This window comes from Clarias gariepinus, chromosome 4 (assembly GCF_024256425.1).
Source record: "Clarias gariepinus isolate MV-2021 ecotype Netherlands chromosome 4, CGAR_prim_01v2, whole genome shotgun sequence".
NCBI lineage: Eukaryota > Metazoa > Chordata > Actinopteri > Siluriformes > Clariidae > Clarias > Clarias gariepinus.
The window spans coordinates 39,322,609-39,349,794 of record NC_071103.1 but is presented as its reverse complement, the minus strand read 5'-3'; the positions used below and the strand labels follow the sequence as shown (position 1 = coordinate 39,349,794).

Genomic DNA, 27,186 nt, shown 5'->3' with positions numbered 1-27,186 from the left:
GAATCCTGTGCAGTAGGGGCGATTATTATTATTATTATTATTATTATTATTATTATTGTATTGAATCATATATAATTTGTGATGCTTATAGAATCGCAATACAAATTGAATTGGCGTCGGATGATTGTAATAATATCGGAGCGGGTGCTCCATGGTGGTTCCCCTTCCTAGTAATCAATATGAAAACTTAGCAAAGCTAAACTTGTATGTATACTCGGGAGACGTGTTGTTGTCTGAAACCTAAAAAGCCCTGATCTTTTGCATTGTCCCCTATCAGATATGTGATGTATAGAACTCTGGACTTTCTAGAACAGACAGTCGTCCAAGAGTCAGCAGATTTAACGTGCAGAAATTTTGTTTTGTGTTAAACTTCTGTCTTTGGATGCTTGCTCTTACATATTTGCGTTCACGCTATAAATATCACGAGGTGGTCACCTTTGCAAGTGTTGCATATTCGAGTCCCCTTTTTCCAAGACATTAACACCTGTGATCCGGCAAACTAATCCGGGTCCATCCATCTGATTGGTAGGATTGGTATCTTTTTTTCGAGACACAGTTCTGAAAAACAATTAATCAGACTCCCTTGGTATCTGTTTTGACCATTAGTTGCTGGAACTTTTGCCAGGTTTCCCTGAAAGCATAAAAGAAGAAGAAGAAGTAGAAGAAGAAAAGCAGGACAATACCCATTTTTACATCATGATGTCATTTCTACACTCAAGCTATGACTGGCTGAAGCGAGCTGCCATTGTGTTCTCGTGAGCCTCAGGATGTCCTGTCCGGGGGGAGGGAAAGGGGGGTGGTTGTTGGAAAGAGGACGTGACCGTCAGCCATAGCTTTGCCAACGAAGGTTGAGGACGCTCGACGGGCGACTCGGATACTCACGAAACCTCGTCTTCGAACGATCTGTTTTTCGGAACGTGTCCGTGTAAAATCTGGAAGCTGATCAGAGTCGAGTGCCTGGTGCCCGTCAGGCTGGGCGTTGCTTCTTGGAGTTCTTGTAGAGAACATAAACCACCAACAAATGTGAGGACATCTACAGCTTGCAGCGTCTAGGACCCGTATTTGGACCATAAAGAAGCTTGGTTCCACCACCAGGCATAATTTTTTTGGACTGGATTCTGATGAGAAGTGTGAGACACAGTGGGTAGGTCTCTCAACCAAAAATTTGGATCTGCTTTTCGTCTTGGGGGTTCACACAGGAAGTTGTGATTGTATAACTCTTTGTGTAAAGAGACGCTCTTATCTGTAACTGGTGAATAATTTGGTCATGATGCCTTGTTGTTAACTTTTTGCTAAATCTTATCATGAGAGTTGTTTAGAGTATGATCTATCCAAAAATTAAGGTCTGGTTCCAAGAACTGGTCGGAGGAGACTGGATGTACAGTTGATATGACATTACTAAAGTTAATAGAAATGCTGGTCAGTGCTTACGATGCTTTTTGGAAACGATAAACCCATAAGTTTCCTAGGAAGCCTTGGCATGCTTAAAACTTTCAACATCATATTTATTTTAAATCAGTTGTAACCTGTCCTGCCCCTGTGCAGAACAGGTGTATTTAGGTGAGGAGCAGGGATTTGTCCTGAAGTGTTGAAGCAAAATCTATGAATCTATGAAAAGGGATTCTGGGATACGGGCTGATCCACAACCGCTACACTGATGAGTGGAGATAAGAGTCCAGCTTGTATGAGAAGGAGCCCAGGATCCACTTCACCTCTCGCCTATTTGGCTGTTTAAACATTTCCTAAAAGCCTCCGGGACAGAAGTGGGATTTAAGGAATGCCGATGGCGTCAGCTGGTTTGGCGCTCTCGACTCTCGTTTATTTTTTCTGTGCAGAGTTTGACGGGAAATTTATCGCGGGTGGTTGATTGCAGCTCGTTTGTGCTCGTCCACCAGTGTTTCTGCTATCGGGGCGTTCGGATACAACACAGGAAACGGGTTACAACATCACACTCACACACACTTCTGAGCTTTTTGAACTGTACTAAAGTGTAGAGCAGTAATGCTAATGAGGACTCCACCCCCACCAGGAAGATGCTTTGGTCTTGCTCAAGGGATTTGAACTTACAACCTTTTGGCATTAGCTTAGAACTGAGAAAGATCAGGTTTAATTAAATGATAGGATTTGATGTTTTTTTTTTTTTCAGCCATGTTGAAGTCATGTGGCTTATTAATGTTTAGTCACACCTCTTATAAGAACAACAGACAAAACGATCAAGTTTCTATTAAAATGATGAAGCGTGAAGTCGTATCAGTAGATCTGGAAGACTAAACCCTTAGAAAGAAGAATATTTGGTTTATGATTTTTTTTATTTTTGCATTCTTTTTATTAAAGAATCCAGTATTAAATGTCTTCTTTTATTCTCGCTTTATCTGTATTTAAATGATTGTTACCTTATAGTGAAACCAAGTTTAGATAAAATGTATCTAATGTTTAAATGTTGTGATCATCAAAAAAAATTAATAAATAAATAAAAAAAAAATATATATATATCATAAATATATATATATATATATATATATATATATATATATATATATATATATATATATAATTATTATTTTAATAAAGAAAGTATATTTTTGTGCAATGGATTTTATAGCTTTAGCACTGGATTGTGTGCACGCATAGATATCGTGATCGGTATCATATAATGTAGGAATGGCCTTTAGTGATGTTTATTATGGTTACCCCTGTGCCTGTGACAGGTGTGAACTTCAAGGAGGTGAATGAGGACAACAAGCGGGAGCTGCTCCGAGAGATTTACTCGTCCATAGACACGCTGGCCTTCACCTTCGGCAATGTGTGAGTGCTTTCAGGAGCGAGATGTCCATGGTGTGAGGTGCTCTGAGTCAGCAGTTCAAGTGCCTGTGTCTGTTGTCTCTGATTAGTCTGTGAAAGTGCCGTGCCTGTCTGTGATAGCGCCGCTGACTCAGAAACCAGACGCCCCTGATGCTCGTCTGTGCAAGGTTCTGACTTCTTCTTTATCCCTCTTTCTCTCGCAGAGTGTCCGACTTCCTTATGGGCGATGTAGAGAACGGATCGTCTTTGCGGCTCGCCCCGACCCGCAGGAGCAGGGTAAGTCCTCCTGACGTCCCACACATGGAAAAGGCGGTGTGAGTGTGAGCTAGAGAAGGAGTGAGGGCAGGGTAGATCAGTGTCCACTGGAATGCGGTGTGTTTTATGAGGGAGTGGAGCGTCCAAAAAGAGACAGGCATAAAGGAACCTGAAGAACGGCAGCCGTGTGGAGTAGGGCCGTGTCGCCAAGCTGTTTTGAGGAGCGTTGGGTCGCCGGGCCGTGTGGATGGGCGCTATGTCACTAAGCTGTTTTGAGGAACGTTGGGTCGCCGGGCCGTGTAGAAGAGAGCTGTGTCACCGAGCCGTCTGGAGGAACCCTGTGTCGCCGAACGGTGTAGAGGAACCCTGGGAACCCTGTAAGGCTTCACCCTGTTATACCACCTCAGGAGTGTGGCGTGTGATTTCACTTTCATTTGTGTCTCCAGCACAAATCAAGGCCACGCTGAGTAACAAAGGAGCACAGAGAGCAACACACACTTCCTCTCTTCTTCTTTCTCTTTTAGTTATCTTTAATTCTTTAAATCCTTTTTCTTTTCCCACTGTTTTCATTTTATTTTTATTTTTTAACTTTACAATTGTTTGCTTGTTTATTGTACTAGTCTACTTTACTTTTCTTTCATTCTTTTTATGCTACCATCATTTATTTTTCTTCGTCTTTAATTTATTTCTCTTTTAATTCGTTCTTTTCTTACCTTACTTATCCCTTTCTTTTCCTTTCTTTCTTTCTTTTTTTCACTACACCTGTCTTAAATCATTTTTTTTAATCTGTTGTTTGTTCTCTCTTTCTTTTTGATTTCTTTTCTTCATTTTCTTGCTTTTCTGTTCTTGTTCTCTTGTTCTTTTACTCTGCCTTTATTTGTTTACTCTCCCTTACTTTTTCTTCTTTTTTATAATCTTCCTTTGCTTTCATTCTATATTTTTTCTTGCTTCTTTCTTTTTCTTTCTTCACTTCACCTTTCTTTAATTATTCTTTCATTTTTTACTCTCTTTTGAGAGTTTGTTCTTGCTTTCTTTTTTCAGTTTTTCAGACTTTTTTTACTGTACCTTTGCTTGTTTCTTTTTTCTTTCTTTTACTTTAGTTTTCTTTCCTAATTTTTTACTCTGCCTTACTTTTCTTTCTTTCTCTTTTTATTTTTACTTTTCTTTTTCTTGCATTCTATTTCCTCTTGCTTGATTCTTTCTTTCTTTCTTCCTTTCTTTGTTCTATCTATCTGTCTGTCTGTCTGTCTCCATGACCTGTGAGGCAGGAGTGTGTGTGATTGATGGACGTCTCTGCAGGCTGTGTGCTGATCGCGGGTGGTACTGCATGGACATTCAGCTTCCTCCTAACACTACCGAGAGAGTGTGTTTAATCATCACTAGAGAGCTAAGCACAGCATTAGACACAAGAGCGAGTTGTAGATTATACACACAAGATCAGATCAGCGAGCACTGAGCACTCAGGTCTGCATTCATCTTCCATCTGATCTGATCTGATCTGTTCATCTTCTCCTGCAGTCGTCAGAGAACCTGTCAGTGGACCTGGGTGGAGACGGTGCAGAGAAGAATGACCCTCCAGGTGAGCAGCGGAGCTCTGCGCCGCATGTGCATGTTAACTGTCAAAATTGCTAATAGTTAATATTCAGCTTAACGCTGAGGTGCTAATTGTGCCTAAACGGGTTAGACTGATTGCGTGCGTGTGTGTGTGTGTGTGTGTGTGTGTGTGTTCAGGTCCCGCCTCCCCCCTGCGGGTGCTGGAGCTGGACGATGTTCTGCGGCGCAGCGAGAGTGGTGTGGAGTCGGCCCTCCTGTACGCCAAAGCCTGGTCCAAATACACCAAGGAGCTCCTCAACTGGGTGGAGAAACGCCTTAGTATGGGTGAGTGAGCACCGCTGTGCATGCTGGGAAATCCTCCTGATACATGGGACAGTGTTAGCTAACTGAACTCTTCCCCTGACAGATGTGGAGTGCGCCAAAAGCCTCGCCAAGATGGCCGAGTCGGCGAAGACGCTCGCCAGCCAGCAGGTAAGCCCCGCCCCCGACCCCACCCTCTAAACATTCCTCATTTACACATAGGTTTATCCACAAGCAGTAACACAGGGGGGCGGTAGAGAGCTTCCATGAAATCAGTGCTCTTTTAATTTCTTTTTTTGCTCCTTCTTTCTTTCTTTCTCTAAATTATGTATAATTATTTTTTTTTTACTGTCAAATTTTTTTGCTTACTGTACTTCTCTCTTTTTCACTTCTTTTTTACTTCTTTTTTTTCTTTTTTATCTATCTTTCTATCTATCTATCTAGTTCATTTTTCACTTTATTTATTTATTTGTTTGTCAACTTTGCTTTCTCTTTCTCAGTTTTTCTTTCACTTATTTTTATGTCTTCTTGAGTAAATTCTTTCTTTCTTTTTTTTTTCTTTTTATTTGTCTTTTTGTCATTCCTTCATGTTAACTATGTGTGTGTGTGATATTTTCTGGGCTCAACAGGACCACATGCCATTCCGTGATATTTACATTTCTGCCTTTAAGAACGATATTGACTACAGCCAGGTGCTGCTGCACACAGCCTCCGCTCTCCAGGCCAACAAATTCATGCAGGTAATGTGTTTGTCTTCGTGTGTGTGTGTGTGTGTGTGTGTGTGTGTGTGTGTGTGTGTGGTTTTACAGACAGTGTGTAGATGTGTGTATAAGATGTGTTTGTGTGTGTCTTATGGCTGTAGCCTCTCCTGGCGCGGAAGAACGAGCTGGATAAACTGAGGAAGGAGATGAAGGAGCAGTGGCAGCGAGAGCAGAAGAAAGTGGTGAGTGGAAAACTTTCTGTCTCATCTGTTTCATGTTGAAGGACTCCAGGGGTGGGGGTGGTGGGTGGTATGTAAAGGGGGCGTGGCAGTGGTACAGCAGCTGCAGGGTGGAGAACGTTTCTCCGGGCTCACGGGTGTTTTTAGCGTGTTATGGTGGAAACGCCGAGCGTCACTGCATCCTGAGTGGAGATAAGCGCGAGGCCTAAAGTGTGCAGGTCATAAACATCTGGAACAGGATAGTGTTTAATCTCGTGCCAGGCTCATGACTGAACTTTACTGACATCACTAACTCTCACACTGGCTGTCTGTGATGTTCTAAAACCACACGGAGGTGTTCCAGTGATGATGTCACGGCGACATCCATTATTATTATTGTTAATTTTATTATTATTATTATTATTATTACTACTATTTGTTTAGCACGGTTGTAATCCAGTAGGTTACATGACCACCGACTGCAGGTCTCAGTCTGCCTTGTCACCCCACGTCTCTTAAAGCTGATTCCTGAGATACTTAAACTCCTTCACTTGGGGTAACAACTCGCCTCCTACCTGGAGTAGACAATCGTTCGGTTTCCTGCTAAGAACCATGGCCACAGATTTTGAGGTGCTGATCGGCATCCCTGCCGTTTTACATTTCGCTGCAAACCAATCCAGCAAGCGCTGCAGGTCACAGGCTGATAATGACATCAGGACCACATCATCTGCAAAAAGCAGCGATGCAATCCTTAGCCCACCAAACTGGATACCCATAAACAGGGTTGGTGACAGGGCACAGCCCTGGTGGAGGCCAACAACACCCACTGGAAAAAAGTCTAACTGCTCCGCTGTTCGACCACCAGGACGAAATCCCCATTGTTCCTCTTCAATCTTTGGTTCAATAATCAGTTGAACCCTCCTTTCCAGCACCTTAGAGTACACTTTCCCAGGAAGGCTGAGTAGTGTAATGCCCCTATAGTTGGCACACACCCTCTGGTCCCCCTTTTTGAAAAGGGGAACCACCACCTCAGTCTGCTACTCCTTAGGCACTGTCTCTGACTTCCACACAATGTTGAAGAGGCGTGTCAACCAAGACAGTCCCTCAACATCCAGATTCTTCAGCATTTCCGGACTGTGGAGTTGTTTGACTACCTCAGTGACCTGGCATTAAGGGAAATCAATGCCAACCCCCGTCATCCTCCAGCTCTGTCTCTGCTCAGGTGTCCACAATGCTGTTCGAGGGTTACAGCCTCATGAGTCACCCAGAACCTTAAGACCACAGCTCGGAGCTGCAGCTTAAGCAATAGAAGCTTTGATCCACTCTGATTCAATGTCCCCAGCTTTTACAGGGATGCTGGAAAAGCTCCGCTGGAGATGGGAGTTGAAGGCCTCTTAGACAGGGGCCTCCCCTAGACGTTCCCAGTTCACCCGCACTACCCGTTTGGGCTTACCAGGTCTGTCCAGTGGTCTCCCCTGCCACCTGACCCAACTCACCCCCAGATGATGATCGGTTGACAGCTCCACCCCTCTCTTTACCCAAGTGTCCAAGACATATGCCCTCAGGTCAGATTATATGATCACGAAATCGATCAATGACTTTCGGCCTAAGATGCTCTGGTACCAAGTACACTTATGAGCATCCCTATGTTCAAACATGGTATTTGTTATGGACAATCCATAACTAGGACAGAAATCCAATAACAAAACATCGCTCGGGTTTAGACCAGGGAGGCCGTTTTTTCCAATCATGCCCCTCCAGGTATCTCCGTCATTGCCCGCATATGCAGTAAAGTCCCCCAGCAAGACTATGAAATCCCCTACTGGAGCCCGATGCAGTACTCCATTTAGAGTCTCCAAGAAAGAAGAATACTCTGAACTGCCCTTTGGAGCATAAGCACAGCCCACAGTGAGAGTTTTCCCCCTACGGTCCTCAGGCGCAGAGAGGCGACCTTTTCATCCACTGGAGTAAACTCCAGCGTCATGGCACTCAGCCGGGGACTTGTAAGTATCCCCACATCCGCCTGCCGCCTCACACCCTGGGCAACTCCGGAGAAGAACAAATACCCCTATTCAAGAGTATTTATCCAGAGCCGAGGCTATGCATCGAGGTAAGCTCCACCAGATCTGATGAATCCCGCACAAACTCCGGCTCCTTCCCCCACAGAGTAGTGATGTTTCACGTCCCCATAGCCAGCTTCTGCTGCCTGGGTCTGGTCCATTGAGGCCCTCGGCCTTCACTGCTATCCAAATAACAGCGCACTGCTGGGTGCTGTTGATAAATATGTTAAATTCTGGGACGCACTACATCACATTCTAGAACACGCTACATCATATTCAAGAACACGCTACATTTCATTATAGAACAGGTGTTACATTCTAGAACCACTCTGAGAATTCTTTTGAAGGATCCGTTACAATAAAGAACCACATCGAGAGTTCTTAAAGGCATTGCATTCTAGAACCACGCTCAATGACCGGTCAATGACACGACTGTAACTTCTACTTCATTAGGACTATTCTAATCTACAGCCTTACGCAGAGTTCCATTGATATGGTACGTGTAGCTGGGAACTTGATTGGAACTATTTTTTATTTAGACCCGAACTGAGAGTTCTACAGATGGTGTAACACGTAGGCCAGGCCAGTCAATATGTTAAACTCTACCACACTGAGAGTTCCCTTGATGATGATCTAAAAAATGGTGCTTGTCCATTGTCCATAATGTTATCTGTAGCATTCTAGAACCCCACTGATGTGTTTCACTGATGATGTCACAGTAAGTCGTTAGAGATGGTTTCTATATTAACAGAACCTGAGGCTCTGGAATCTCTCCTAATGCTTTTAGGTCAAAGGTTGTGTAGCCTGGTGTGTGTGTGTGTGTGTGTGTGTGTGTGTGCGTGTGCGTGTGCGTGTGTGTGTGATGATTATATTGTTCATCAGTGGTTCCTCAGACTACTTCCTGTTTCAGTTTCAGTGGTTCTTTAATAAAACGTTACACAGTTCTATCCCCATATAGCCGGGGTCGGGGTCGGGGTGTGTGGAGACGCTCCTGCACTTCAGCTGGAATGTTTATTTCTGAGATCAGTCCCCTAAAATGTTCAGAACATCTGGCTTCTAAAGAACATCTGGTTTCTAGAAAACATCTGGTTTCTGCATGCAGGGTTTATGACGTCTAAGGGATATTAATCACATCTGGACTGGGTATTAGTCACTCTTACCTTTAATACATAAGAATCTTCAGAAACAATTGCAGTCTTTATAGGAATTATTCTACAAATTATACACAGACAGGTAAAGTGATGGACAAGCAGGGTGACAAAGACGAATGGACATATAGAAGGATAGACTACAGGACACAGAGAAAGCCGAACATATATGCATATGCAGATGAAGTTAGGGACTGTGGACATGAGGACAATGACTTGCAGATAAAGGTACAGACAAAATTACAAACCGCAAGAGGGGCAAAAAGATGGACATGGACACAGACAGAGACAGACATGGACACAGACAAGCAGACAGACATTTGACACAGAGACACTGGCAGGCATGAACACAGACAGAGAGACAAACAGGCATGGGCACAGTCAAACAAACAGGCATGGACATAGACAGAGGTTTGGACTTTATAACAGTAAGAGAGACATACAGGCGTAAACATGGACAGATGGACAAAAAGACATGGAGACAGGTTAAGAAAGATATGGACACAAATAGAAGTAAGGACATAGTCAGAAAGATAGACAGAAGTTGATACAGGCAGACAGGTGCAGAGAAAGACAGATACAGAGACAGATTTAGACAGACGAAAGAGACTGACATTGACATGTAAAAAAAAAAAACAGACTACCATGGAAACAGACTGAAATAAAAACGGGCAGAGACAGACATGGACCCTGATAGAAAGACAGACAGAAGTAGACACTGACGGACAGACATTCCAACAGTGGGACAGACAGAGACAGACATGTCAGAAGAAAGACAGACAGGCATGAAGACTCAGACACAGACTGATACATAATCAGACTCAGAGACACAGACAGACCGACAGACACAGACATGGACGCTGTGTTATCAATCTTTTCGATACAGAGAGACACCCACATGGTCGTGTATGTGTGTGTGTGTCTGCAGCATGAGGCTGAGAGCGCTCTGAAGAAAGCTCGTCTGCTGAAGGATCAGAGACAGGACGAGTACGAGCGAGCACGCAGCTCCACCAGCCGGGCGGAGGAGGACCAGCTCGGGACAGGGGGCAAACAGCTGGAGAAGAGACGCAGGCTGGAGGATGAAGCGCTGCAGAAAGTGTGTACACACACACGCACACACGCACACACACACACACACACACACACAATGCTTCCTATTCTCCTGCTTTGTTGTTAGAATACGCAGAGTGTTTAGTGTTTGCAGGCAGACAGAGAGGAAGTTAAAATAGGAACCAGTCCGCGGTTTGGCTGCTTCAGACGCCTGTTTGTATGCATGTGTGTGTGTGTGTGTGTGTGTGTATGTGTGTGTTTAAGATGTGTTTCACCAGAGTGTGTGTGTGTGTGTGTGTTGTAGGCTGAAGAGGCCAGAGAGCACTACAGACACTGCATCACCGACGTGAGTGTGAAGAAGCTCGACCTGGCCAACGCGAAGAGCGACATCCTCGCCCAGATCCGCGCTCTCGTCTTTCAGTGTGACCTGACGCTCAAAGCGGTGAGTCTTTTACACACACACACACACACACACACACACACACACACACACACACACACAGCTGTGGTGTGACTGTAGTAAACCTGTTACAGTATGGGAAACTATAATGAGGAAATAATAATGTAATAACGTTAATGTGGCTTTGTTTGTTTGTTTGTTTGTTTGTTTGTTTGTTTGCTGCATGTTGTGGTGACGCAGGTGACAGTGAACTGGTTCCAGATGCAGCAGGCCCAGGCCATGTCCCTGCCCGTGAATAACCAGACCCTGTGTGAGAGCGCGAAGCTGTACGAGCCCGGGCAGCGCTACACCGAGTTCGTGAAGAGCCTGGGTCCGGACCGGAACCGGGTCGAGTCGTTCGCCGACCACGTGACCGGGTCTCAGGGCGCCGGGTAAGAGCACACCGCTCCTGTCGCACCTCACCGTCACGGACACGACACGTATCACTGCAGCGCGGCGTCTTCTTTTGTGGACCGTGACCGTTTGTGAGGGAAAAACAGGAAGTGGATGAGTTCATGAGTAAATATCCGTGAGTCGCATTCGCAGTTCCTCACACGTGTGTCGAATCGGCACCACCACGTCCACGAGGCTCTGAGAGAGAGAGAGAGAGAGAGGTGGTGAGATGATTTCACAACAGATATAAGGCAACTGTGTAAATGTCCTAAAGAGCCGTCCTGAGGATAAATCCAGCTAATTATACAGAAAGATGAAAGAGAAAGAAAAAAGGATAAAGGGATACGTGAATACAGAGAGAGAGAGAGAGAGAGAGAGACATACAGTATACGATGCAGCAGCACACTACACACATCTAACACCAAGTGAGGGGCAGCGAGTGACCACACCACACCATATCACACACACACACACACACACACACACACACACACTGTAGCTGTACGTTTACCTTTCACGCCCTTGACGAACCCTGAGGACGCGTCCCCTCTGATCTGCTCCTGTTCATGGTGTGTGTGTTCTGGTCCTCTCCCACAGCTCTCCTCTCACCAAGAGGTCTCTCAGCACCAGCATGTCGTCTCAGATGTCCATCGTCTCGGGGGACTGTCTCAGCTCGGACGAGGTGGACGCTCTGGCTCAAGGACGCACGGGCAAAATTGCAGAGAGACGCTCGCACAGCAGCACCGACATTCACGGTACACACACACACACACACACTCATCATACAGTACAGACATCTACGGTTCTCACACACACATACACACACACACGTACATGTTACAGTCCAGAATTATTCTCTGAAATCAACTAAAATCAGCACATTAATGTTACAACTCGTAAATAGTAAATATTTGTGGGTGGTTTGTTTTACTCTTTACTTTAAGTAAGTAATAATTTTTCTATCTTTATTTAAAATAATAATAATAATAATATTTAATAAAAATCTAATATTAACTTAAACTCATTATTTCTAATTTATGCACCATTTGTTTATCTATTATCATACTTTATTTACTATCTATTTAATAATTATGAATTCATGTAATTAAGTAGTTATTATTAATGTAAAATTATGTGTTTATTGTAAATACTAGTTTAAATAAGGCTAATCATGATAGTTTGATTTATATTATATAATTATTTATATTATATTGTTAAATTATCTTTATTTATAATTATGTATACAGACAACAAAGACATGTTTCCTTCTGTTGTTTCAGTGGATTTTTTTATATCAATATGCATGATGTTTTATTTTATGTATTTTGTTTTATTTTTATAATATACTTCTGGAGAATGCAAAAACTTAGTAAAAAATGTTAAACAAATAATAATAATAATAATAATAATACTCTTAAGCCTGAGAGATCAGCGAGTGTGTGTGTGTGTCGTGATGATGAAAGCGTCTGAATAATGACAGCGAGCGAAGGAAACCTGCAGCGTCGCAGGAAATCAGCTGAAAGCGTGTTCTGGGTGTTACTGCATACTTCCTCTTGTTTCTAAATACCTACACGTATGTAATTAGCCTGGTCTTTACGTGCAGCACGTGTGACCGAGCGTGTGTTAGTCCTGACAGATTCAGCGTTACAGAACAAAAAAGTGTGTGATTATTCTCAGGTATGCTACTGTGACCTCTGACCCCTGACTCCTTGCGTACATGCAGTCTGTCACACGCACGCTCTCTGAAGGGGGGGGGGGGGGATGGTCATGAGAAAGGAGAGGTGGGGGTGGGGCATGAGAAAGGAGAGGGGTGGGGGGGGGGGACATGAGATAAAAAGCCACATTGGCCCCTTCAGGTCAGACAATAGAGGAGGCGGAGAAGAAGAAGAAAGACGGGATACGGGGGGCTGAGTCACGTTGGAATAAAAGTATGTCACGTTTTACGGACGGCGAGATTAAACGTCATGGAGCTTTGCTACAACTGAGATTTATCACAACACTGCACTCATTTATTCATCATTTAGTAATTTAGTTTCCCCAGGAAACACTGATTAGAAGAATGACTATGAAGCCATGATCGTTAATGACATGTTTACGTTAATCCCCTCCCATCAAACTCCCTAAAAGGCAATGCTCACAGTGAGTGACAGTCATCGACTGCTAATCATTACGTTTTAATTTCATGAAATGTTATTTCTCTAAATTAAATGTCATTCATGTTCCCAAGAAAACTCATTTAACCTGTACTGACCTCGTATAGTGCTATTAAACACTTATATACTGCATTAATATATCCTTATGAACATGAATTAAGACCCTGAGCATGGATGTTATATAATGCCTAATAACTAGTAGCTAGAATATTATAAATGCTATAGTACAGGAAGTGTTACAATCCATTACAACTAGGATATTATAGCATAGCGCATATCATAACTCATTAAGGTGGATAGTGTAGCAGAGTCTGTGGTATAATTCATTATAACAAACTAGATGGTTGCTATAGCAGAGCATGTCTCATAATGCATTGTAACTAGTTCTGCTCGTAAAGCAGACCATGTGCTACAATGCATAATAACTAGTAATATTAATGGGAGAACATGTGCTTTAATGCATTATAAATAATTATACAAATAGTTGTATTATTATAGCAGAGAATGTGTTCTAATGTAATATAACAAGCTGGATAGATGTTATAGTACAGGCTAGCCTGAAGCTGGTGTTATAATGCATTATAACTAGCAGGATGGATGCTCTAACACACCATGTGTTACAATGTCTTCTAAATGACATGTACAGTATTGCAGCATGTATTACTGTATAACTAGTAATACAGTTCATATAGTTCATACAGTATTGCATAATGTATTATAACTAGCAGAATGGATTCTGTAGCACAGCTTATATTATAATGCATAGATAATATAGCCGAGCATGTGTTGTAATTAGTAACACGCATAGTTTAGCGGAGAAGGGTATAACTCGTTATAATTTGCAGGATATATGCTATAACACAGCCTAGCCTTTAGTACATGTTCATGTATAGTATAATGCATTATAATTAGTAATACAAATAGTGTAGCAGTGCATGTGTTCTAATGCATTATAACTAGCAGGATGGATGCTTTAGCGGAGTCTGCGTTATAATGCATTCCAACTAAAATTACATATAGTATAATGGAGCATGTCTTAATAATGCATTATAACTAGCTTAGCATAGGCTATATGTTGTAATACATTATATCTAGAAATTCAGATATTATAACAGACCATGTGTAACTAACCTCGCAGTTTAAATGCTATAGCCCTAGTTATAATGTACAGGTGTTATAATGCATTATAACTAGCACCATACGTTAGTGATGGGAGTCACCAGGGGCCGTCCAATCCCATATTATCACAATATCTGTGTGATGATTCAGTTTGTATTGCGGTTCTGTAAGTATCGTGATTTTATAAATTGACTGATTCTATAACAAATGAGCAAGTTGTAACAAAATATACGGTGGTGTAAAAAACTATTTGCCCCCTTCCTGATTTCTTATTCTTTTGCATGTTTGTCACACAAAATGTTTCTGATCATCAAACACATTTAACTATTAGTCAAAGATAACACAAGTAAACACAAAATGCAGTTTTTAAATGATGGTTTTTATTATTTAGGGAGAAAAAAAAATCCAAACCTACATGGCCCTGTGTGAAAAACTAATTGCCCCCTGAACCTAATAACTGGTTGGGCCACCCTTAGCAGCAATAACTGCAATCAAGCGTTTGCGATAACTTGCAACGAGTCTTTTACAGCGCTCTGGAGGAATTTTGGCCCACTCATCTTTGCAGAATTGTTGTAATTCAGCTTTATTTGAGGGTTTTCTAGCATGAACTGCCTTTTTAAGGCCGTTTTTGCCCAGTCTCTTTCTTATGGTGGAGTCGTGAACACTGACCTTAATTGAGGCAAGTGAGGCCTGCAGTTCTTTAGATGTTGTTCTGGGGTCTTTTGTGGCCTCTCGGATGAGTTGTCTCTGCGCTCTTGGGGTAATTTTGGTCGGCCGTCCACTCCTGGAAAGGTTCACCACTGTTCCATGTTTTTGCCATTTGTGGATGATGGCTCTCACTGTGGTTCGCTGGAGTCCCAAAGCTTTAGAAATGGCTTTATAACCTTTACCAGACTGATAGATCTCAATTACTTTTGTTCTCATTTGTTCCTGAATTTCTTTGGATCTTGGCATGATGTCTAGCTTTTGAGGTGCTTTTGGTCTACTTCTCTGTGTCAGGTAGCTCCTATTTAAGTGATTTCTTGATTGAAACAGGTGTGGCAGTAATCAGGCCTGGGGGTGACTACAGAAATTGAACTCAGGTGTGATAAACCACAGTTAAGTTATTTTTTAACAAGGGGGGCAATCACTTTTTCACACAGGGCCATGTAGATTTGGAGTTTTTTTCTCCCTTAATAACGTAAACCTTCATTTAAAAACTGCATTTTGTGTTCAGTTATGTTATCTTTGACTAATAGTTAACGGTTTTTGATGAGCAGAAACATTTAAATGTGACAAACATGCAAAAGAATAAGAAATCAGGAAGGGGGCAAATAGTTTTTCACACCACTGTATATAATATAGGTTTTTGGGAAAGAAATTACAATTACAAATACAATTGCAAAAAAAAGGTTGATATAAAAAAACTTCCCCGATTGTGTTTGCTCCACCCCCCCCCCCCTCCCCTCCCTCTTTTAGACATCACACCGATGTAGGAATTTCCAGCTAAATTCCCTTTTTAAAGCAAGAGATGAAAAACAAAACAATAACCAAACTTTACCTACACATAAGGGGTTTTCCTTCTGCTGGATATGAAAACATATTTATAACGTATATAGTGTTGAAATATTTCCTGTGAAAGAGGAAGCGCTGTTTCTGTTCTGCTTCAGCTCGACTGATTAAACAGCGCTGCCAGTTTCTTGTCTTTTTCTAAACAGAATCTTTATTTTAAGATCTGTCTCTCTCAGCAGACTAAAGCGGGTAATCCAGAAATGTTCTGGGTCACATCACCTCCGGAGCGTTTCCTCCTGCCTCCCGTCGGTCTTTCAGAGCTCACGTCTCAGTTGACGGGTTTAATCCCGGCTTAATGGCCGCGCTCGTTATCAGCAGTGGAAGATTAATAACTATGTGAAGATGTGTAGCGTCACCCCGAAGTGATTAACTCTGATAATTACCATGTTTTTGAAGTGTGTATTCAACATGTTAATGGGGGAAATAAACAGTGTGTGTGTGTGTGTGTGTGTGAGATGAGTATCAGGTTTTTGAGCACCTTGTGCATTCCTGCATTTACTCAAAGCAGAACACACGCCACTTGATGAGAGTGAAGAGGGTTTTTTTATTTGCTGAAGTATTTTATACAGCTGGGTTCATTTCCTCTGTGTGTGTGTGTGTGTGTGGGTGGGTGTGTTTGCTTCACAGCTCTTCGGATCCAGGTTCCCTTTAAACCCTGGACTACGGCGGGGCAGGGAGGTGGCATGTGCAGCGACTCAGAGAGCGCCGGGGGCAGCAGCGAGTCTCGATCGATGGACTCACCTACTGCTAGTCCAGGTAACCTGAGTGCACACAGACACACACACACACACACATGTACAGACATATACACACATGCATACGCACTTCTAAAGCTGTAAAGACTTTAATCTTCTGCACTCACAATGCCTCACGCTAATCACCTCAGGAAACCTTCACTCAGAGTGATGACACTTCCATCACAGCCTGTTGATGATAAACAGATAAGTGACGGCCTCTTCCGCATTCTTTTCCCACAATGCCCTGAGCAGTTCACGCCCTCGCCTGTAGCTGCGCTCAGAAAGTCACACTGACACGACTGTGTGCCTGCTGTAGTCATTTGGTTGTAATAAATTCATGGAAATGATGGATGACACAAAAAAACATGTCTATAAATTCCACCATTTAAAAAGTCCAGTTGAATATGAATATGCAAATGAGGTATTTTTTTTTTTGTCATGATAATGTCATCTCTGTCCAGTCTAAATCAAACTCATTTCCATACAATAAATAGGATATAATGTTGATTAGAGCTCTCTGTACATGGTCGACCAAAATCTATGTTATGATGAATAATAATAAAGAATGTAGCAGTAGAGATAGTATAGCACAGTCTGTTTTATAATGCATTATAACCACTAATAGATATTCTACAAGATGAGCCTGGATTTCAGTATACAGTATGTGTGTCACACTATGTGTGATAATGCATGATAACAAGCAGTAAAATAATATAGGAACTATGTTATAATGCATTATAACAAGCAATTGAGATTAACTAGGAGACCCTGCATTTTAATCGATTATATCCAATAGAAGTGATAATATAGCAGAGACGACGTCATAATATGTTATAACTAGCTGGAGAGATAACATAGCCGAGGTGTATTATAATGCATTATAACTATCATGAGAGATGTAGCTGAGGTGACATGTAACACATTAGAACTATCAGGAGAGACAATATAGCAGGGCCTGTATTATAATGCATTATTACTAGCAAGAGAGATATGTAATATAGGTGAACATACATTATAATGCATTATAACTATCAGGAGAGATTATATAGCTAAGGTGTGAATCATAACAAGCAGGAGAGATAATGTGACTGAGGTGTGTTATAATGAATTATAACTAGCAGCAGAGATAAGAGTGGCTGAGGCGTGTTATAATGAATTATAACTAATCAGTAGAGATAATGTATTATTATGCATTATAACTAGCATGAGAGATAAAGCAGCTGAGGTGTGTTGTAATGCATTATAACTATCAGGAAAGATAATATGGCAGGACCTGTATTATAATGCATTATAATCAGCATGAGACATAATGTAGCTGAAGTGTATTATAATGCATTATAACCAGCTGGAAAGATAATGTAGCAGGGCCTGTTTTATAATGCACTATAAATAGCAAGACAAATGTATTGGGATGTATTATGATGCATTATAACTAGCTGGAGAAATATGTTATGCCTGTATGTAATCCATTCTCTAAACTTCTCTAAGATTAGAAATTTAGGTACTACTGTATAAGGTATCGTATACTTTAGTGTATATAATGTTTTGTTATTTGTCACATATGTTTATAAACACTTGATTACATTGAGGGAAAGTCATGGTGTATCGTATACTTTAGTGTATATAATGTTTTGTTATTTGTCACATATGTTTATAAACACTTGATTACATTGAGAGAAAGTCATGGTGTATGTTATAATGTATAATAACTAGCAGTGCATATGTAAAAACAACCATGTGTTATAATGCATTATAACTTTACCATTGTTTTGCACTGATATTGTAACGGATTTTATAAATTGACGTAACTATGAAGACTATTCCTATAGAAATGACAAGTTATTGTGCCTCATATGAGATGTTATAATGAGCTATAAATGCAGGATTTAAAGCATTGCTGTTCTAAAAGTGAACTTATTTTATATAAGTTATTAATTAATTCCACAAAATAAGGTCAAAAGTATCGCCACTATATCAAGAAGTCATGAATATGCAAATTCACCATTCCCCTTATCTCAACATGCTCCGCCCACTCAACTGCACCTGCATTGTCATATTATTTTTTTATTATCACTATTTCTTTATATAATCTTCGCTGTAGGTGTTAAACATCGAGTAATTGAGATACATTAATCTCCTATATAAACTGGTTCATGAGCAGTGTGTGTGAGTGTGTGTGTATATCCCAGCGCTCATTAACAGTGTTAGGGAGCACCCGGTCTGAGACTGATCAGTGACCGGAGGTGTGAACGAGTTTCGGGCGGGACTCGGCTCAGGCCGCGGGTCATGAGGTCTGACATGTACACACTTCTCAGTCAGGTGTTAAGGGCAGAGGGCTGGGAGATCACACTTCAGGTCTGATCAGATCAGGTGAGAGTGAGAGTAGTCCGGAGAGCCGGAGCTGAAAGCAGGACGGCTCGGAGAGAGCAGGGAGCTACACTGCATGGACAGCGTGGACGTCATGAAGCTCATCGCTGCACTTCTCTGTCCTGTTTTAGGGGATTTTAAAAGGAGGCTTCCTAGGACACCGTCCACTGGGACAATGTCTTCAGCAGACGACCTGGACGAGAGAGAGCCGCCTTCGCCTTCTGATAACGGTAACACACTTTCTTCAAGATGGATAATAAACAATCACACACACACACACACACACGTACACAAACACACCAAAATGATAGTCTTTATCTTAGTTGATTTTACAAATGTATTTGTTTTTATATTTTATTTTCACCTTAGTATTCTATTTATTGTTTAGCCTTTTTTTTTTTTTTTTAAATGATAAACATCTAGTCTTTAAATGTTAGAGGTTGGGCATTTCTTTCAATGTGCTGCTAGTCTTAAAATAAATATTTTTGTAAACAACCTAATGGAAAAATTTTTTTTAAAGAATAAAAAATGATGTTTTTCTATACTCGGGTTATAAATAAAAAAAAGAAGTATTATAAATATGAATGTGTGACCACTAGATATTTGAGATTTTTGGTGAATAAAAAAAACATTTTGTGAAAAGTAATTAGTGACGGATGCATTATATTCACAGCTTTACATAAAAATATATACACTTTGCTGTAAATAATTGCTTCTACATGTAGTGTTTTTTAGTCCCTGCAGTGCATTATGGGTAATATACAGCATCTTTGAAATGAAACTGAAATGTACAAATAAAAAAGTAAAATCAAAATAAAATATCGGGGTTTAAAAATGGAAATTATCATATATTTTATATATATATATATATATATATATATATATATATATAAAATATACACTAATTGGCCCTTTTTTATGTATTGTTTACTTTTTTTTCTTTTCTTTTTATTTTTTTTACTTGAAAGCTCTGCCACAGGGCACATCTGCGATCCCCCCAAGGCGTGTGTTTAACGCCCGCTCAGTTTTAAATAAAGCAACAGAATGTCGAGAATGTAATGTTAATAAAATGCTAAGTATGTGGACGGTCTGCTGACATGCCTGTCATTTTTTCGTGCCTTTTTAGCATATGTCTGGCGCCGGCACTGAGAAGGACTCCAGTTTTATTTATCTTGCTGTATGTGTGCGTGTAGGTTTGAGCGAGATGGTGACGGAGACGGCGAGCTCCCCCGGACCTTTCCGGAACACGCAGATGTCGAAGGCGGCGCAGACCCACAAGCTGCGGAAACTGCGAGCTCCGTCTAAGTGCAGGGAATGCGACAGTCTGGTGGTGTTTCACGGCGCAGAGTGCGAGGAGGTGAGCGCGTCTGTATACCAGATTCAGCTTCTATCAGGGTTCCCACCGTGTCTTCATGTTCAGTATTTAATCTGGAATCCTGTCTCTCACTCACTCAGTGCTCTCTGGCCTGCCATAAGAAGTGTTTAGAGACGTTGGCCATCCAGTGCGGTCATAAGAAGCTGCAGGGGAAGCTGCACTTGTTTGCTGTGGACTTCGCCCAGGCGGCCAGAAATAGCCCCGATGGAATCCCTTTCATCATCAAGAAGTGTACTTCAGAGATCGAGAACAGGGCTTTGGGTATTAAGGTACACTCATCTTTTCAACTTGATGCTTTTACGCGGAAGAAACACGCACAGGACACGTCTCGATTGTCACGATGCGCGTTTGTGTTTCTAGGGAATTTACAGGGTGAACGGAGCCAAGTCACGTGTCGAGAAGCTGTGCCAGGCTTTCGAGAACGGCAAAGATTTGGTGGAGCTGTCAGATCTGTACCCTCACGACATCAGCAATGTGCTCAAACTCTACCTGCGCCAGGTAAACCTCCACATCTTACAAAAAACCCGAGATAAAATCATTTTTTGCTTGTGATTCTATAATGATGTATAAAAAAAAGAAAGAAGGAAAAATATCGGCGTTTTTTTTCCCTCTGTCAGCTTCCCGAGCCTCTCATCCTCTTCCGTTACTATAATGACTTCATCGGTCTGGCGAAAGAGAGTCAGAGCATCATCATGGAGGAGGTGGAGGCATCTCGCAGCGGTTCCTCCTCGGATCCTCGGCAGATCAGCATGGATCTCAAACGCGTTCTCTTCAAAATAAAGGACCTCCTGAGACAGCTGCCGTCTACACATCACAAAACCCTGCAGTTCCTGATGCAGCACCTGCACAGGTGAGTGTGCACATCTCAAGTCTAATGCACTGACACGTTCCTCACTTTTATTATCGATCGCTCATTTACACCTTCACCTCGTGTTGTCCAGAGTAACAGAGAAAGCAGATGAGAACAAGATGACCGCCAGTAACCTCGGCATCATCTTCGGCCCGACGCTGATCAAGCCGCGGCAGACGGACGCCGAGGTGTCGCTCTCGTCGCTGGTGGATTATCCGTACCAGGCGCTGATGGTAGAACTGCTCATCAGACATTACGAGTTAATCTTCGATTCCCCGCTCAGCCCCGTGGACGGGAACTCGCCTCTGCCTATCAAATCCCGCTTCACGCCTCAGGAAAAGGAGCAGCGCCTGAACCGCCACTCCAGATCCCTGCTGGACATTAAAGAGGTGCGTGGATTTTAATTACTAGAGCAAGTGCATTTTATCATTTCAAAAAACAAGCCGCACCTCCTTTGTTAGAACTAACACATACTGAGGACACACCTCCTTTACAAAGATTCACACATTGAGGCCACGCCTCCTTCACAAAGACCGACACACACTAAGGCCACACCTCCTTCATTTGGACTAACAAGCCCTAAGGCCACACCTTCTTCATTAAGACTAAAAGACACAAAGGCCACGCCTCCTTTGGTTAGACTAACAAGCCCTAAGGCCACGCCTTCTTCATTAAGACTAACAAACTGAGGCCACGCCTCCTTTATTTGGACTAAGAAACACTGAGACCACGCCTCACCTTCTTTACAAGAACTGATGCACAGAAGCCACACCTCCTTTATTAAGACTGACAACTCACTAAGGCCATGCCTCCTTCATTAGGACTAATAAGCGCTGAGGCCACTCCTACTACATTAAGACTTAATAAAGTCCAAACCTCCTTCACTTGGACCAGCGAACCCCAATGCCACGCCCCCTTCCTTTGGACTAAGAAACACTGAGGCCACGCCTCCTTCATTAAGACTAGCATACCACGCCTCCAACATCGATTTTAAGACACAGAAGCCACACCTGCTTAATTAAGACTAACTAACACTGAGGCCATGCCTGTGTTAAACATACAATCTGCATATCTTGTGTGTTTTTGTGTTACGCTCGCATGTTAGCGGGCCTGACAGACTCCATTGTGTTTTGATTTCAGCAGCACCACAGCGCTAAGGCCTATAAAAGGCACTCGTCTGTGATTCCCTCTACACACCTGCTGGAGGAAGTGAAGGAGGTGAAAGCAATGCCTGATGTGACAGATTTCGCTCCAGGTCAGTATTAATAGTGATATCGCTTTGGTGATTTAACTAGAACAGGGCTAACAGCTTAACCAGCGTCCTGTGTAGTGCACGAAGTATCCAGTACAAAGCAGTATTTTATGTAGTGATACTTCTTGTGCTTATTGCTCATATGGAGTGGTACAGTAGAGTGTTATCGGGCATTATAATGATGGTAATAATACTAATGTGAACCCTCTTCAGTGCCCGAAATGTCCAAACTTATCCGTCTCTAAATTGCTTATACTGTATAAAGTGAGAATAATGGGCTTTATTCTTCCTTCTTCTCTAAAAGTGCACTTTCTGCTTGTTTACTTTTAGCCGAGCCGGAGAACGTGAACGGCGTGCTCTCCTCGAGCGCCCCCGAAGTGCGGAACTCGCCTCGACTTGTTCGTCAGAACCACGTCACCCGAGTGCAGCTTCGGCCACGTCCCAAAACCAGCTCGCGTCCCATGAGCATGCCTCCCGAGCGGCTCCTGAACGCCCGCAACTCCACCTCGGAACCCACGGTGCTGAAAGGTCATGACCCTGCCATCGAAGAGGTTTCTGAAGAGGAAAAACCCAAAGGCAGAGCTGCTAATCATTACAGGAACACATATATAGATACAAACACTCTGCGCAGGACGTGGGACAAACAATACAAACACTACGGCATCACTCCTCGCACAGCCATGATCGTGGCCAAGCTCCCTGGAGAGGCGGAAATAAGTCGCGTTACAGTTTCTTCCCCCTCCACACTACTGCGTAACAGCACTAGCAGTAGCATCAGCACTAGCAAGACAGACGGTGCCGACTATAGCCGTGTCCAAAACGCCTTCAGACCGCCACGCACCCTTCAGCCTCCACCGGGGACTTTCTACAAACCGCCAGGGAGCCGGGACAAAACGTTAACCCTGGATCAAACGTTAGTGGACAAAACGTTAACGCAAGAGGAGACGTTATCAGAAAACACGTTAGAGGTCGAAAGTGCTACAACGAAAGAGGATGTGCAGAACATTATCACCGTCGAGGACGAGGAAGACGACGAGGACGACGACGAGGTGCAGGAAGGAGCGGAGGAGGAGGAGTTCGGCCTGGAGGTCTCTGTGGATGAAGATCCTGCACAAGACCCCCAGGTCAGCCAAATCCAGACCAAACCAGTTTACCCCAGACTGAGAGCGAGACACATGCAGGACTTTGAGAACCGCGAAGCCCACTTTGTATGAGAGCTGTATGTATAAGTACATACTGTATAAAGACACCTTGAGGACATGTTTTTTATACGTATATATAAGCTTTATATATATATTAATATATTACTCCTTTTGTTTTGGAGACGGCAGCTTGTGAAATTGGAACAAGCTCAGGAGCCAGTATTAATACAGGATGCACTTAGCTTTCTTATGCCACATCATTAAAAAAAAAAAAAAAAACAGAAGAACAAAGAAAAGGACCTAAACGAGAGGAGACTTGCAATCAGAAACGTGTCTGTTATAAACGGTTTTGAAGACACCGCAAGCAGGACTTCATTGTGCAATTTCACTTTATTTTTTAATCATTCTCCGTGTACTGAACATTTAATATATGCATGTTACAGTGTATTGTGTATCTTTTACACCAAAAACTATTTCATCAACCATTTGTGCAAGTGTTCAGCGTCATCACTTCCTCTTTTTGTACGTTATATAAAAATCTTCATAACATGAAGTACACAAAAACTCAATAACAAGCCATTTTTTATGAATGGTAAAAGGGTTTAAGCCTCTTTTAGCTGTGCAACATATAGTGTATTATCAGACTTTACTCTGTAACAAGAGCATGTGCATAGTATTATGCAGTAATCCAGTAAGAAACGTTTTTATAAAAATTGATTTAAAAAAAGATTTTAAAAGATAAATATAGTTGCAAACAACGATGAGCGGGCCCAAGCACCCTGCCCCATCGCCTTTCGAAGCACAGATCAGCAAAATTTTAAGACCCCCAAAAGCCCTGAATGGTGGAAAAGAATTCCTTAGAAGATCAAGAGGGCCCTCACAAACTATACCTACATACTGTATGCTTAGACAGGTCTTTAGACACTATATAGGCAATGTTTATAATTAAAAACCCCTACTTTCTGTACTAGCGCACTACACAGGATATATAATAAGGCATAACCTCTGCACTCCATGTCCAATATGGAGCTTGGTCTAAGTAAATACCAAAGACTAAATTATAAAAATAAATTATACCATGTTGTATATAAAAAAAAATCCCAAATCAAGCCAAAGTTGCTTTTCTTGTCTGCTATGACAACTAAAGGCTGTTCTACGGGACTTTTGGTTGGACAAAATAACAGAACACAGTTATGAAAGTAAAAAATCCCTTTACTTCTCTATATAATCCCCTGATATACTAATGCACTTCTCCTAGTGTTTCACTAGTGCTTGGACACCATCAAGGTAGAAAGTTTTCTCAGTATACTGGAGTCATGATTAGACTGCCTGCTTCATGTCTGAAGCCCTGGCCTCCCAGGAACTCCTTTAATGGCCCAGAACATGTAGAAATGACTCCCAGCCTCGTCACCATACTGTGTGCTTGAAGTCTTCTGTAAATGTCAATCACTTTTACACCTTCACCAGAATTATCCCAAGTCCTGGGTCGACTTGAACTGCCCATGTATAAATCTATAATATATACAGTACAGTACTGTGCAAAAGTCTTGACCCTCTCATTTCTTCATAAGAGCCGGACTTTCTTGTATTTTTTTTTATGCAGTCTTGCAGAATAGTTCTCCAGACTTCCTGAGGGACTTTTTGTCTCTCATTTTCACTCTAGTCCCTGTACCTGAGCAGTTTCAGAGGAATGCTTTTTGTTTATTATAGTGACCTATAAATCATTCAAGCATAAAAGACAAGTTTGGAACAGAACAGACGAGTGGGGAAATGAGGTTGCTGTTGAGTTATGTAAACAACCAGTTCACATTAGACACTTCGCAGTCCGTCACAGTAAAACATCTGTTCACTTCATTTCTTCCATTCAATCTACATCATCTAATTTTATTTAATATGAAGAAATGATGAGGGTCAGGACTTTTGCACGGTTCTGTATAATAGGTCTTAAAACATGTACAGTAGTGATTTATTTGTAATGAAGCCTCTTATCCATTAAGTGTAAAGTGAAACCTCAGCATCACCAAGTTGCCACTGGTGTTCCCCTGTGCAGGACCATTAACCCTCAACTGCTCAGATGTGTGATGAGATCAATGCAGGTTACATACATAATGTAGTGATTATGTCCAGTGATGAGCTGTTTGTGAATTAGCTTCTAGAACAGATGATGAAGTGAACAAACTACACAAAAAGTGAAAGAGGAAATTCCTAGGGGAAATTTTACTCGGGTAAAAGTGCTCGCCTTTAAATTTACTTAAGTATTAAAAGTCTCTCTCTCTCTCTCTTGGTTTTAGGAAAAGCAATGTGTACAATTACACATAAAAATTCCTGCCTCAGATACAACACACCACTGTGGTTATGAACGCAGTGCAAAATATATAGTGACGTAGGAGTACAGATATTTGCAGCAGTACATAGTGGAGTAAAAGTAAAAAGTATCCTCTAATAAAACTACTCGTGTAAAGTACAGACACATGTACTTAAGCACAGAAAGTACAAAGTTAATGTACTTAGTTACCTCCCACTAGTAAAGGAGACGGGAGTCATCCATGACGTGAAGAGGAACACTGTAGGAGCTCCACAGCTCAGATAGGAGAAGCTGTACGAGCAATAACCACCGGCGAATGAGCATTAAGGATGCCAAGGTGTCTGAAAAAAGTTTTTCTGGTGTGTTGAGACCGTAAGTGTACTTTAATTTAGAGATTGGGTAAAGCTTTTCTGTTCGCAGAAACTCAACAGCCTGAGAATATCACACGCTGCCTACTGCAAAGCATGGTGGTGGAAGCATCATATTTAAATCCATTTCAAATAAAAACACTGAACACAGAATATAATATAATATAATTATGATTTGTTCCGCTTTTTGTTTTCAGAGTGCGCCAGGTGATGGCCACCCTCAGTTTAGGGAAAAGTGAGAGCAAAAGGCAGGAGAGGAAGGCGTCCGTGTTAGAAAGGCCGCTTTAACGCCTTTCATATGGAAATGTGCGAGTGAAGGAACGCAGGGCTTTCTCTTTTCTCTCTCTTCTCTGGAGCTTTTCTCATACAGATCGGGGGAAAATCTCTGGCTGGGTTCAGCCTTAGCAACTAATCAGATGGGCTTGGATGAGTGTGTGTGTGTGTGTGTGTGTAAGAGATAGAGCTGAGTGACAGGTTCACACACATACGACTCATATGTCTTGTGTTTGCCGACATGCATGTGACCAACATACGTGTCTCTGTGGAGACTGCCATTGTCAGTGGTGTAAATAATATATAATGAGTATAAACACACACACACACACACATGCACGGACGCTGGGTGGTGTGTGATGTGTCATGTGGGTGTTGAGGGTCAGCGTGGGTGCTAGTTGATTCTATGTGTGTGTGCCTAGAAGCTAACTCTATAATATTGTCTGGTTTGTCAGAAGGAGACAGCGCTACATCCGTCCGTCTGCCCGTCTGTCCTTTACGTGACCCGCTCCATAATCACCACGTTGTGCCTCATTGTGAGTCACTTTTGGAATTTAAATTGCCCTGTTGTTTCTTCCTCAGAGTTTATTATAATCATTTACATCCAGATAAACGCACAGGAATGTCGATGTCCAAGCACGAGAGAATCAAAGCGGGAGAAAGAACAAAGGGAAGAAAGATACTTTTCATTTTGTAGTTTTATGACTTGAAAGCGGGGCTGAATTCTGGACTTTTTTCATTTTTATTTTTTTAACAGCAGTAACTGGTGATAGA

General features: G+C 42.0%; 1 protein-coding gene across 1 annotated transcript in view; it reads left to right on the top strand.

Moving 5' to 3' along the window:
* Positions 1 to 23,955, top strand: part of arhgap29a (Rho GTPase activating protein 29a) — a 54,880-nt gene extending 30,925 nt beyond the window's left edge. Inside the window, exons 4-23 of the mRNA XM_053494597.1 lie at positions 2,709 to 2,805; positions 3,006 to 3,078; positions 4,576 to 4,636; positions 4,789 to 4,935; positions 5,018 to 5,082; positions 5,541 to 5,651; positions 5,774 to 5,854; positions 9,967 to 10,134; positions 10,393 to 10,530; positions 10,729 to 10,919; positions 11,518 to 11,675; positions 16,371 to 16,499; positions 18,979 to 19,077; positions 20,041 to 20,204; positions 20,303 to 20,491; positions 20,583 to 20,720; positions 20,840 to 21,072; positions 21,164 to 21,461; positions 22,213 to 22,327; positions 22,655 to 23,955. Coding sequence (XP_053350572.1) covers positions 2,709 to 2,805; positions 3,006 to 3,078; positions 4,576 to 4,636; positions 4,789 to 4,935; positions 5,018 to 5,082; positions 5,541 to 5,651; positions 5,774 to 5,854; positions 9,967 to 10,134; positions 10,393 to 10,530; positions 10,729 to 10,919; positions 11,518 to 11,675; positions 16,371 to 16,499; positions 18,979 to 19,077; positions 20,041 to 20,204; positions 20,303 to 20,491; positions 20,583 to 20,720; positions 20,840 to 21,072; positions 21,164 to 21,461; positions 22,213 to 22,327; positions 22,655 to 23,538 — 3,539 coding nt within the window. The 3' untranslated portion in view covers positions 23,539 to 23,955. The remainder of the gene's footprint in view (positions 1 to 2,708; positions 2,806 to 3,005; positions 3,079 to 4,575; positions 4,637 to 4,788; positions 4,936 to 5,017; positions 5,083 to 5,540; positions 5,652 to 5,773; positions 5,855 to 9,966; positions 10,135 to 10,392; positions 10,531 to 10,728; positions 10,920 to 11,517; positions 11,676 to 16,370; positions 16,500 to 18,978; positions 19,078 to 20,040; positions 20,205 to 20,302; positions 20,492 to 20,582; positions 20,721 to 20,839; positions 21,073 to 21,163; positions 21,462 to 22,212; positions 22,328 to 22,654) is intronic.
* The last annotated feature ends 3,231 nt before the right edge of the window (positions 23,956 to 27,186 follow it).